The sequence below is a fragment of the Salvelinus namaycush genome, chromosome 2 (genome assembly GCF_016432855.1).
Source record: "Salvelinus namaycush isolate Seneca chromosome 2, SaNama_1.0, whole genome shotgun sequence".
Taxonomy (NCBI): domain Eukaryota; kingdom Metazoa; phylum Chordata; class Actinopteri; order Salmoniformes; family Salmonidae; genus Salvelinus; species Salvelinus namaycush.
The window spans coordinates 46,342,088-46,355,717 of record NC_052308.1 but is presented as its reverse complement, the minus strand read 5'-3'; the positions used below and the strand labels follow the sequence as shown (position 1 = coordinate 46,355,717).

The 13,630-nt window shown below is 39.8% G+C and overlaps 1 protein-coding gene across 1 annotated transcript; it reads left to right on the top strand.

Moving 5' to 3' along the window:
- Nucleotides 1–964: 964 nt before the first annotated feature.
- Nucleotides 965–3,040, top strand: LOC120026332 (cytokine-like protein 1). Its single transcript, XM_038971176.1, has 4 exons — nt 965–1,190; nt 1,279–1,323; nt 1,694–1,840; nt 2,212–3,040. Exons 1-4 carry the CDS (start codon nt 1,038–1,040, stop codon nt 2,314–2,316), a joined length of 450 nt encoding a protein of 149 aa, XP_038827104.1. The 5' UTR covers nt 965–1,037; the 3' UTR covers nt 2,317–3,040.
- Nucleotides 3,041–13,630: the final 10,590 nt, after the last annotated feature.

Below are 13,630 nucleotides of genomic sequence, written 5' to 3'. Positions count from 1 at the left end.
AACTGTTTTTTACAAATTCATAAACGATCAATAAATTAATAATGACTAGTTTAGTTATATAAACTCAGTTTATTAACTAGGCCTACCTATAACTCTGTAAATCGTTTCATTAACGGCCATACAAATGTTACCAACATGCAGTGATGTAAAGTACTTAAGTAAAAAATACTTTAAAGTACTGCTGAAGTAGTTTTTTGGGGTATCTGTACTTTACTATTTATATTTTTGACTACTTTTACTTCACAACATTCCTAAAGAAAATTATGTACTTTTACTCCATACATTTCCCCTGAAACCCAAAAGTACTCGTTACATTTTGAATGCATAGCAGGACAGAAAATAGTCAAATTCACACACTTATCAAGAGAACATCCCTGGTCATCCTACTGTCTCTGATTTGGCGAACTCACTAAAAACAAATGCTTTGTTTGTAAATTATGTTTGAATGTTGGAGTATGACCCTGGCTCTACGTATACGAAAAAAACAAGAACATTGTGCCATCTGGTTTGCTTAATATAAGTAATGTTTTATTATTCATACTTTTACTTTTGATACTTAAGCATATTTTAGCAACTACATGTATTTTTATACTAAAGTATATTTAAAACTTTTATACTTTTACTCAAGTAGTATTTTACTGGGTGACTTTCACTTTTACTTGAGTCATTTTCTAATAATGTATATTTACTTTTACTTAAGTATGACAATTGGGTACTTTTTCCATCACTGCCAACATGTGCTTAAATAAATGTTGATAGTGACATGTGGATTGTTACAGCATGGGATAATACACTTTGTTGTCATCCTGAAGGATGTTGATAGCTGGAAGAAATTTCACGTTTGCAAAATGCATAGGAGCGCGAAAGAAGTTTCATTTCCAGTTATGTTGCGCTTAGTGGATCTTCGACGTCATCATCTCTTTTTTTGTCTCTCTCAACTACAAACTGCGAAGTTGCTCGACGAAGAACACACTCGTTTTGTAAAGCCCAATCGTAGTTGCCTCTACAGAAGAAGCCTTTTTTTAACCGAAGCAACAATGGGTAGAAAGATGAGACTCGCACCTTTGTTGTGTTTCTTCAGTTTTATTTGGTTGGCAGATTGTGCACCACCGACATGCTATTCCCGAGTGCTTGGCTTGAGCAAGGAAATAATGGACCTTTTGGAAAAACTGCACAATTATCATCTCACGGTGAGCTATTTCAATTTCATTTTTTGATAAAAACAGTTATTTTCTTATGTATCCAAATGTTTTCTAATTTAAACGTTTTATTCCGTAGAAAACCTGCGTGGAGATTCTGCCCAAAATGTTTCTGGATGTGCACGTAAGTTTAACACCATGTAATTTATCTGAACAAAAGATTGATTCTCAGACGTCATACCAGTATTGAAGACAAGGTCGACAGAGGGAACCAGAATCTGATTTGACGTCTCATTGGGTTATATTGCATTAACTGTAATGTGTTGGTGATGCAATATGCATGGTTGATGTAGATTCGAAGATGCATGCATTCCATAATGTGATTGGATGCCGATATCAAAGCAGAAAAATATAACTTGCCAATCAATTTAAAATAATATAAAACAGTTGTTGTACATCAGTATCTGAAAATGTTTCTGTGTAACTTTTGAATCAATATATTATAATATTAATTTAGCTATAGGTTATACAATGTCTTTGTTATTTCCCTGTAGAATTCGTGCATCGTGACCAAGCTCCGTGACTTCCTCTACGTTGTGGAGAACCTTCCTACACAGTACTGCAGAGAGCGACCCAGGATCGTGTTGTTGAAGCGCAAAGTCAACAACCTGTACACGATTATCAACAGAATCTGTTATCGGGTATGTGTGTGCTTAGCTATGCAGAAGAATGAACCATGCGGTCTCTCATAGCCAGAATATTATTAAAATAAAACAAATCTGTCATAGCCTATTCTGTATGTGGTGCAGGAAATGACCAGCCTTTTTCCAGATCTGTTCTGCCATGCCAACCCTTATAATGACAATGACAGTGTTGACGAGATGGCCTTTCTGGAACCAAGCTAGGGAATTACAGCCCAGAGTTCAGTTCAATATAAAAGATAACATGATTACTTCTGCTCATTTAGTTTAATGTCTGCCGACGTTTCGTCAGTTTTGCTCATCCTTTCACCCGCATGCTGCAGCTGAAGATGTTGTGTATGCCTAGGTCTGACTGTTTGACCTCCCCACAGGACCTAGTGTATTTCACAGATGACTGTGAGGCCATTGAGACTGGACAGAGTAACCCTCGCTACGGAGAGGACAGGCTCCAGCTGCTGGTGGAAGAGAAGAGATGAGCCCATCCAGAGACAAACACACACACGCTCACATGTGCGAACAGCACACATCTCACACACACACACACACACAGGAATGGAAGTGTGAGGGTATGTAAACCCTGTTTCACTCAAAATCACACACACACACACACACACACACACACACACACACACACACACACACACACACAACACACAACTCTAGTGGAAAAACATGCCAACGCTGTTTATTTTCTAACCAATGTAGTGGTGGCCTACAGAGTTGATGTTATTGGTGAAGTCTCATGTTAGATGGCATGTGTCTGGTTACATTACACCAAGTGGTGGAGGACTTTCCACAGGAAATTTGCTGAATACCAGCCATTCCAATGAAACCCTTAAAATAATAAACCAATAAGAAATGTTTGTGAGCCTTGCTTACCGCTGCTTACTTACCATACTGTTCGAAAGGGAATGCCTAATTTATCCAAATATGTTGTATGTTTCCATAACCCTTCGTACTACTAAGCTGTCTTAAGGCTTACACATACCCAGTTCCCAGCCTGTACACCCCTGAGAAAATAATGATTACCTCATGCTTGTTGTTTGATTGTATGAATAGGCCTACTCTTTAACCTTTAGTTATGTATCTTGTTTTGGTGTAGGCTAAACTTCATCATTATCGCGTTTTCTATGTAATTGGTACAATATACGTTTGTGTAGTGTATTACTTATATGTATGTAATAAAATAACTATATCTCTTTTTGGTGCCTGTGAGTTTTCAAATGTGGTGTGTGAGCAGCAAGCACAAATGCAATTGATTTTCTTTTAATATTGCAAGACAGTCGAGTGAGTTTTGATATTGAATTCGCATTTTGAGTGAAAACAGGAAATGCTGTGCAAGGATGTTGGCTGGGGGTGGCAGTGGGCGTAACATGCAGGACTGGTAATCTGTGATTGGCAGTGGCAGTTCCATTCCAGGTGTGTTTTTGTTTTTTACATGATCCTAACCCCCTAACCCTTACCTTAACCATTCACTGGTATGATTCAACTTTATCCCTTGTGCTTGCCTTTAAATATTGGTTGTTTTGAGAATCGGACAATGTTTCTCAAGACTGTTAAGATTCAGACAAAGTCACAGTTTCTCACAAAAATGGAGTCAACACTCTACAGACCCAAACCCAACTTCTTGATGAGATAAAGACAGTTCAAATGTGAAGAAAAAAAACAAGACTAAGACCAGCCCTTATAAAATGTCTGAAAAATAAGCAACCATATTGAAAAAACAAGGTTCCCTGGCAATTTTAAGCTGCCACTCTTACAAGAGATGGCACTCACTGGTGTATCTTGACCACGTGACTTGAAAGACTACACAAACCATGGTCTTGACCATGATCAACAGACCAAGACATTGGGTGCCAACCCAGGCCCAGACACTGTGTATTGAATCCCAGATCAAGACTGCATTTATGTGACCAAGATCAAGACTCCATCTCTGGTTTATCCTGACTGTAAGTCTGACAAACTTAGATTTTGTTGTGAAATGTCCCTTTACATACCTAAATGTGTTGAAAAGAAGCCAGCAAATTCTGAACTTTACTTAACAATCTATTACTGACTTTCCACAATACTGAAACACGGTTTTCCCATTATATCTTTTGTTACATGATGACTTTGCAAAAGTTACTACTCATAAAACATGATTGATTGACTGTGGCAGGAAATCTACATTGTTGGGGAAGCTACTCTGAAAATATAGTTTACCAAGCTACCAAATACTTCACAGTTGAAGAAGTTAAACTACACTAAAGCTACCCTTAAGGAAAATATATACTGAACAAAAATATAAAAGCAACATGCAACAATTTCAAAGGTTTTACTGAGTTACAGTTAATATAAGGGAATCAGTCAGTTTAATACATTCATTAGGACCTAATCTATGGATTTCACATGACTGGGAATACAGATGTGCATCTGTTGGTCACAGATACCTTAAAAAATGTAGGCCTCAGGATTTTGTCACGGTATCTTTGTGCATTCAAATTGCCATCGATAAAATGCAATTGTGTTTGTTGTCGGTAGCTTATGTCTGCCCATACCATAACCCCACCACCACCATGGGGTACTCTGTTCACAACGTTGACATCAGCAAACCGCTCGCCCACACGACGCCATACACATGATCTGCGGTTGTGAGGCTGGTTGGACGAACTGCCAAATTCTCTAAAATGACGTTGGAGGCGGCTTATGGTAGAGAAATTAACATTCAATTCTCTGGCAACAGCTCTGGTGGACATTCCTACAGTCAGCATGCCAATTGCACACTCCCTCAAAACTTGAGACATCTGTGGCATTGTGTTGTGTGACAAAACTGCACATTTTAGGGTGGCCTTTTATTGTCCCTAGCACAAGGTGCACCTGTGTAATGATCATGCTGTTTAATCAGCTTCTTGATACGCCACACATGTCAGGTGGTTGGATTATCTTGGCAAATAAGAAATGCTCACTAACAACGATGTAAACAAATTTGTGCACAAAATTTTAGCAAAATAACTTTTTGTGCATATGTAACATTTCTGAGATCTTTTATTTCAGCTCATGAAACATGGGACCAACACTTTACATGTTGCGTTTGTATTTTTGTTCAGAGTAGTTTACTTAAATGAAGTAGCTTTGAAAAAGTAGATCCCTACATCCAAATTATTTTGTGAAAATTGTTCATAAAGTATGTACATCTGAAATGTCATAGACTACAAATTTCAAGACATATCACTTTGGGGTCATATGTCAACAGAATATGTAAATTAGCCTATTAAACACAAAAACTGTTTCAAGTGAGAATTAGGCAGGTCTGATGCCGAAGAATAAAGGAAATTATTGCCCAGTACAGTAGTTAGCTACACGGCAAAGAAATGTAGTTAACTACTTAAAACACAATCTAGATTATATTTTAGTTCAACTATCACCAAGCTACTGCAAAATGTAGTTAACTACTGAAAGCACTACCTAGATTAAACTGTAGTTCAACTACCACCAAGCTACTGCAAAATGTAGTTAACTATTTATTTATATTTTTTATTTCACCTTTATTTAACCAGGTAGGCTAGTTGAGAACAAGTTTTCATTTACAACTGCGACCTGGCCAAGATAAAGCAAAGCAGTGCGACACAAACAACAACACAGTGTTACACATGGAATAAACAAGCGTACAGTCAATAACGCAATAGAAAAAAAGAAAGTCTATATACATTGTGTGCAAATGGCGTGAGGAGGTAAGGCAATAAATAGGCCAATAGTAGCAACTAATTACAAGTTAGCAAATTAACACTGGAGTGATAGATGTGCAGATGATGATATGCAAGTAGAAATACTGGTGTGCAAAAGAGCAGAAAAGTAAATAAAAAACAATATGGGAAGGAGGTAGGTAGGTTGGATGGGCTATTTACAGATGGGCTATGTACAGCTGCAGCGATCGGTTAGCTGCTCGGATAACTGATGTTTAAAGATAATGAGGGAAATATAAGTCTCCAGCTTCAGTGATTTTTGCAATTCGTTCCAGTTATTGGCAGCAGAGAATTGGAAGGAAAGGCGGCCAAAAGAGGTTTTGGATTTGGGGATGACCAGTGAGATATACCTGCTGGAGCATGTGCTACGGGTGGGTGTTGTTATTGTGACCAGTGAGCTGAGATAAGGCAGAGCTTTACCTAGCACAGACTTATAGATGACCTGGAGCCAGTGGGTCTGGCGATGAATATGTAGCGAGGGCCAGCAGACTAGAGCATACAGGTCGCAGTGGTGGGTGGTATATGGGGCTTTGGTGACAAAACGGATGGCACTGTGATAGACTGCATCCAGTTTGCTGAGTAGAGTGTTGGAGGCTATTTTGTAAATGACATCGCCGAAGTCGAGGTGCGGGCAGCGAACGGTTGAAAAGCAGGCATTTAGTTTTACTAGCGTTTAAGAGCAGTTGGAGGCCATGGATGGAGTGTTGTATGGCATTGAAGCTTGTTTGGAGGTTTGTTAACACAGTGTTCAAAGAAGGGCTAGATGTATACAGAATGGTGTCGTCTGAGTAGAGGCGGATCAGGGAATCACCCGCAGCAAGAGCGACATCGTTGATATATACAGAGAAAAGAGTCGGCCCGAGAATTGAACCCTGTGGTACCCCAATAAAGACTGCCAGAGGTCCGGACAACAGGCCCTCCGATTTGACACACTGAACTCTGTCTGAGAAGTAGTTGGTGAACCAGGCAAGGCAGTCATTTGAGAAACCAAGGCTGATGAGTCTGCCGATAAGATTACGGTGATTGACAGAGTCGAAAGCCTTGGCCAAGTCGATGAAGACGGCTGCACAGTACAATCTTTTATCGATGACTACTGGAAACACTACCTAGATTAGACTTTAGTTCATCTACCACCAAGCTACTGCAAAATGTAGTTAATTACTGAAAACACTACCTAGATTAGACTTTAGTTCAACTACCACCAAACTACTGCAAAATGTAGTTAACTACTGAAAACACTACCTAGATTTTAGTTCAACTACCACCAAGCTACTGCAAAATGTAGTTAAATTACTAGTTGTAGTTTACTGCTCCCCAACACTGGAAATCTAGATCTTATACAAACCATCAGGGGCGTCACTTACCCCAATGTGAGGGGGCGAAAAGAAAGTCATGATTTCTGGGGGGTGGTCTGGAGGGTCTCTGCCCCCGTCCTTAAATTGGAGAACTTCGCATTTTTCCAAAGCCTGCAAATGCTTTTTCTCGAAATCTAGAGCCATAATCATTATGCTTAATTCTATGTAAAATAAAACAAAAATAGATAATTTTTTCTGCATATCTAAGCATACCTCTTGAGCTGTCTGTATCTTTCTGACTTGTGGTTAAACTAAATATGCTTCTCTGCATCTCTGCTAAAATCTAGATAAATGATTGAAAGGAATGTGAGTCTCGTTCAGTACATTTAGTTATTGCTTGCTTTTCTAAACTCTACCAATCTTGCCAGCAGGCATGCCAGCTAAGATAGTTAAACAAGCTAGCTACACTAACGTGATTGATAGCCTGAAATGGCTTCTTGGTATCTAATGGCTAGTAGTATGTTGTTTTTTTTTTGTTTTTTTAACAGGACAAATCTGAGGGGGCACGTGCCCCTGTGCCTAATATGGGCATGACGTCTCCGTAAACCATAACCTCTTGCTCATTCTCTTTCTTGCTAGCCCCTTGAAATATAGGTGATTTTGTAAACTGATATTGCTTGTCAGCTGTTGTAAAGCAAAATCCACTGTATCTTATTTTATCAGTTGTATATTACATTTGTTACAAAGGGAAACTGGGAAAATGTATGATACTTTTTTGACATATTTGATACTTAAGAATACATCAATCTTGCGCATGAATAAGTATTGAGGAAGACTCAAGCTGCACTATTTAAAGTGAAGATGAGGAACTATAGATACAATTATAATTGACAAATAGAGAAATTCATACTTCAAATACAGACACTCAGTTATACAAACGTAATGGCTTTCTCCACCATTCAAAATATTTTGATTATGCTGCCCTACCCTCTGCTGGGAAGCTGAAGTATTACAGTATTTGACTATACAATGTTGTTACTAGAGTTGCCTAATTAAGGTGTCATCTGTACTACACCGAAGTAAACTGGCCATCTGGCATTTCGGGCAAATCCCAGATGAGCTGGTCCATTTTTAGTCCAGTGGGCCTGTCTAACTAGTTTTTTTGGCACAAAATGATCATTATCTGGCTAATAAAACATGCTTCAAGGAAAGAAATGGACCGTGTGTGGGGACTTTGAGGGAAACAATTGGTTGGTTAAAGTTGGGTCTTGGGATAGAGCTATTGGACTAGGTTGTGGCAAGATAGATGGCTTTCTTGCCACCTTTTACTCTTCTCGTTCGTACGTCATCAGCCTCTCGTTTACTATGGGAGTATTCATCTATGTGATAGGATGGGAACCAACGTTTTCCAAATATTTCTCAAGGGACCCTAGTTAGGGTGGGATAGGTAGAAAAATATATATTTTTAAAACTGACCTGTGCAGGTGAGTGCTTTATTCTGAACGTCATATGTTGTGTATGCTGTGTCTTTGCTGCGCAATTGTACTTCTTTGAGGATAACCATTTTGTGACCATGCAGAGAAGGTATGCGTGTTGAGTTTGGTTATCAGGGTTTTTATATTTGACAATGATGTTCAAATTTTTTTTTGTAAAGTTATGCCTCTACTGTAATGCCGTTTTGATTTCAGTTGTTTTCAGATGGTTTACGTTTGGAGAGGCTTTGGGGGTCCAAGGCGACCATCAAGTAACTTCACCAATGTTGTATTTTTAAAATATTTACTGTTTGTTTATTAAATGCAGTGGCTAACTTTTCTTTCATTTCTTTCTCCACTGACGTAGGCTATTGTTTGTCATCGTTTTTGGTCAGTTTTTGTGTAAATCGGTCTGCAACAATGATCTACAGTTGAAGTCGGAAGTTTACATACACTTAGGGTTGAGTCATTAAAACTCGTTTTTCAACCACTCCACAAATTTCTTGTTAACTTCTTTGGCGTACTGGTTTTTGGTCGGAATTTCGTCGTGCCCAAAGTAAACTGCCTGTTACTCAGGCCCAGAAGCTAGGATATGCATATACCTCTGACGTTTCTAAAACTGTTAAAATAATGTCTGTGAGTATAACAGAACTAATATGGCAGGCAAAAACCAGAGGAAAATCCATCCAGGAAGTGGGATTTTTTTGATGTGAGTGGTTTTCCATTGAATGCCTATTGACTATGTAATGGGTTAGGGCCCAGATTGCAGTTCCTATGGCTTCCACTAGATGTCAACAGTCTTTAGACATGGTTTCAGGCTTGTTTTCTGAAAAAGGACGAAGAAAAATACCTTTTGGTCAGGGGTCTATGGAATCATGCAGTACTGGTTTTCGCGCCCTTCGTTCTTTTTCCTATCTATTGAATACGCTATTGTCCGGTTGAAATATTATCGATTATTTAGATAATTGACACCCTGAGGATTAGTTATGAACATCGTTTCACATGTTTCGACGAACTTTACTATTAGGATGTATTTGTCTGCATGTTTTGACCGCCTTTGAGCCAGTGGATTCCTGAACAAAACGCGCCAACAAACAGAGTTTTTGGGATATAAAGAAGGACTTTATCGAACAAAAGGACCATTTGTTATGTAGCTGGGACCCTTGTGATTGCACACTTTGAAGATCTTCAAAGGTAAGTGATTTATTTTATTGCTATTTCTTACTTTCGTGACTCCTCTGCTTGGTTGGAAAATGTTTGTATGCTTTTGTGTGCGGGGCTCTGTCCTCAGATAATCGCATGTTATGCTTTCGCCGTAAAGCCTTTTTGAAATCTGACAAAGCGGCTGGATTAACAAGAAGTTAATCTTTTAACGGATGTATAACACTTGTATTTTCATGAATGTTTATTATTACTATTTCTATCATTTGAATTTGGAGGTCTGCAATTTCACCGGTCGCTAGCGACCCACCTCGGCCATAGAGGTTTTAACAAACTATAGTTTTGGCAAGTCGGTTAGGACATCTACTTTGTGCATTACACAAGTAATTTTTCCATCAATTGTTAACAGACAGATTATTTCACTTATAATTCACTGTATCACAATTCCAGTGAGTCAGAAGTTTACATACACTAAGTTGACTGTGCCTTTAAACAGCTTAGAAAATTCCAGAAAATTATGTCATGGCTTTAGAAGCTTCTCATAGGCTAATTGACATCATTTGATTCAGTTGGAGGTGTACCTGTGGATGTATTTCAAGGCCTACCTTCAAACTCAGTCGCTCTTTGCTTGACATCATGGGAAAATCAAAAGAAATCAGCCAAGACCTCAGAAAAACAATTGTAGACCTCCACAAGTCTGGTTCATCCTTGGGAGCAATTTCCAAATGCCTGAAGGTACCACGTTCATCTGTACAAACAATAGTACACAAGTATAAACACCATGGGACCACGCAGTCATCATACCGCTCAGGAAGAAGACGCGTTCTGTCTCCTAGAGATGAACGTACTTTGATGCGAAAAGTGCAAATCAATCCCAGAACAACAGCAAAGGACCTTGTGAAGATTCTGGAGGAAACAGGTGCAAAAGTATCTATATCCACAGTAAAACGAGTCCTATATCGACATAACCTGAAAGGCTACTCAGCAAGGAAGAAGCAACTGCTCCAAAACCGCCATAAAAAAGCCAGACTACGGTTTGCAACTGCACATGGGGACAAAGATCGTACTTTTTGGAGAAGTGTCCTCTGGTCTGATGAAACAAAAATAAAACTGGTCATAATGACCATCATTATGTTTGGAGGAAAAAGGGGGAGGCTTGCAAGCCAAAGAACACCATCCCAACAGTGAAGCACGGGGGTGGCAGCATCATGTTGTGGGGGTGCTTTGCTGTAGGAGGGACTGGTGCACTTCACAAAAAAGATGGCATCATGAGGGAGGAAAATTATGTGGATATATTCAAGCAGCATCTCAAGACATCAGTCAGGGAGTTAAAGCTTGTAGCAAATGGGTCTTCCAAATGGACATTGACCCCAAGCATACTTCCAAAGTTGTGGCAAAATGGCTTAAGGACAACAAAGTCAAGGTATTGGAGTGGCCATCACATAGCCCTGACCTCAATCCCATATAAAATTTGTGGGCAGAACTGAAAAAGTGTGTGTGAGCAAGGAGGCCTACAAACCTGACTCAGTTACACCAGCTCTGTCAGGAGGAATGGGCCAACATTCCCCCAAATTATTGTGGGAAGCTTGTGGAAGGCTACCCGAAACATTTGACCCAAGTTAAACAATTTATAGGCAATGCTACCAAAAACTAATTGAGTGTATGTACATTTCTGACCCACTGGGAATGTGATGAAAGAAATAAAAGCTGAAATAAATCATTCTCTCTACTATTATTCTGACATTTCACATTCTTAAAATAAAGTGATGATCCTAACTGACCTTAGACAGGGAATTTTTACTGGGATTAAATGTCAGGAGTTGTAAAAACTGAGTTGTATTTGTAAATGTATTTGGCTAAGGTGTATGTAAACTTCTGACTTCAACTGTATATGATTGGTGGATTGTTGTTCCCCTCTTTGCCCTTGTAGATCTGTGATTGATTAATAGATACATGGTGGAAACTCCTTTAAGGTAGACATCCCAGTGGAGCTGAGGCATGGTTGGAGCTACAGTGCATTCGGAAAGTATTCAGACCCCTTCCCTTTTTCTACATTTTGTTACGTTACAGCCTTATTCTAAAATGGATTTAAAAAATAATAATCTCATCAATCTACACACAATGCCCATAATGACAAAGCAAAAACGTGTGTAGAATTTTTAGCAAATTTATTACAATTTGAAACAGAAATACCTTATTTGCATAAGTATTCCTGAAAGGTTGCTGGATCGAATCTCCGAGCTGACATGGTAAAAATCTGTCGTTCTGCCCCTGAGCAAGGCAGTTATCCCACTGTTCCCCGGGCGCCGAAGACGTAGATGTTGATTTAAGGCAGCCCTCCGCACCTCTCTGATTCAGAAGGGTTGGGTAAAATGCGAAAGACACATTTCAGTAGAATGCATTCAGTTGTACAACTGACTAGGTATCCCCCTTTCCCCTTTTATTCAGAACCTTTGAGACAAGAAATTGAGTTTAGGTACATCCTGTTTCCATTTATCATCCTTGAGATGATTCTACAACTTGATTGGAGTCCACCTGTGGTAAATTCAATTGATTGGACATGATTTTGAAAGGCACACACCTGTCTATATAAGGTCCCACAGTTGACAGTGCATGTCAGAGCAAAAACCAACCCATGAGGTCGAAGGAATTGTCCGTAGAACTCCGAGATAGGATTGTGTCGAGGCACAGATCTGGGCAAGTGTACCAAAATATTTATGCAGCATTGAAGGTCCCCAAGAACACAGTGGCCTCCATCATTCTTAAATGGCAGAAGTTTGGAACCACCAAGACTCTTCCGAGAGCTGGACGTGTAGCCAAACTGAGCAATCGGGGGAAAAGGGCCTTGGTCAGGGAGGTGACCAAGAACCCGATGGTCACTCTGACAGAGCTCCAGAGTTCCTCTGTGTAGATGGGAGAACCTTCCAGAAGGACAGCCATCTCTTGCAGCACTCCACCAATTAGGCCTTTATGTTAGAGTGGCCAGACGGAAGCCACTTCTCAGCACATGAGAAGAGTTTGCCGAAAGGCACCTAAAGGACTCTCAGACCATGAGAAACAAGATTCTCTGGTCTGATGACACCAAGATCGAACTCTTTAGGCCAGAATGCCAAGCGTCACGTCTGGAGGAAACCTGGCACCACCCCTAAGGGGGAAGCATGGTTATGGCAGCATCATGCTGTGAGGATGTTTTTCAGCGGCAGGGACTGGGAGACTAGTCAGGATCGAGGGAAATATGAACAGAGCAATGTACAGAGAGATCCTTGATGAAAACCTGTTCCAGAGTGCTTAGGTTCTGACTGGGGCGAAGGTTCACCTTCTGACAGGACAACGACCCTAAGCACTCAGCCAAGACAACACAGGAGTGGCTTCGGGATAAGTCTCTGAATGTCCTTGACTGGCCCAGCCAGAGCTCGGATCGAACATCTCTGGAGAAAACTGAAAATAGCTGTGCAGCGACGCTCCCCATCCAACCTGACAGAGCTTGAGAGGATCTGCAGAAAATAATTGGAGAAACTCCCCAAATACAGATTTGCCAAGTTTATAGCGTTGTACCCAAGAAGACTCAAGGCTGTAATCGCTGCCAAAGGTGCTTCAACAAAGTACTAAGTAAAGGATCTGAATACTTATGTAAATGCTATATTTCCGTTTTATTTGTAATAAATGTGCTTTGTCATTATGGAGTATTGTTTGTAGATCGATGAGGGAAAAAAAACATTGAATCCATTTTAGAATAAGGCTGTAACATAACAAAATGTGGAAAAAGTCTTGGGGTCTGAATACTTTCCGAAAGCACTGTGTTAGCACAGTTCGTACACCTCGCCTATGCAGAATATTGTAGTCCAATTAGGTCAACTGTCCAGATTGCTTTAAATGAAGGAACCCTATACCAGAGACAATGTAGTAGAAGTATTTAGTGTGATACAGTAGCATACACTATATATACAAAAGTATGTGGACACCACCTCAAATTAGTGGATTTGGCTATTTCAGCCACACCTGTTGTTATATGTGTATAAAATTGTGCAAACAGCCATGCAATCACCATAGACAAACATTGGCAGTAGAATGGCCTTACTGAAGAGCTCAGTGACTTTCAACGTGGCACCATCATAGGATGCCACCTTTCCAACAAGTCAG

Excerpts from the sequence above, each read along its gene's own strand:
- LOC120026332 (XM_038971176.1), top strand. The coding sequence starts at position 1,038 with ATGGGTAGAAAGATGAGACTCGCACCTTTGTTGTGTTTCTTCAGTTTT. Across the intron at positions 1,191-1,278 it reads TGCACAATTATCATCTCACG|AAAACCTGCGTGGAGATTCT; the intron begins GTGAGCTATTTC and ends TTTATTCCGTAG. Across the intron at positions 1,841-2,211 it reads TCAACAGAATCTGTTATCGG|GACCTAGTGTATTTCACAGA; the intron begins GTATGTGTGTGC and ends ACCTCCCCACAG.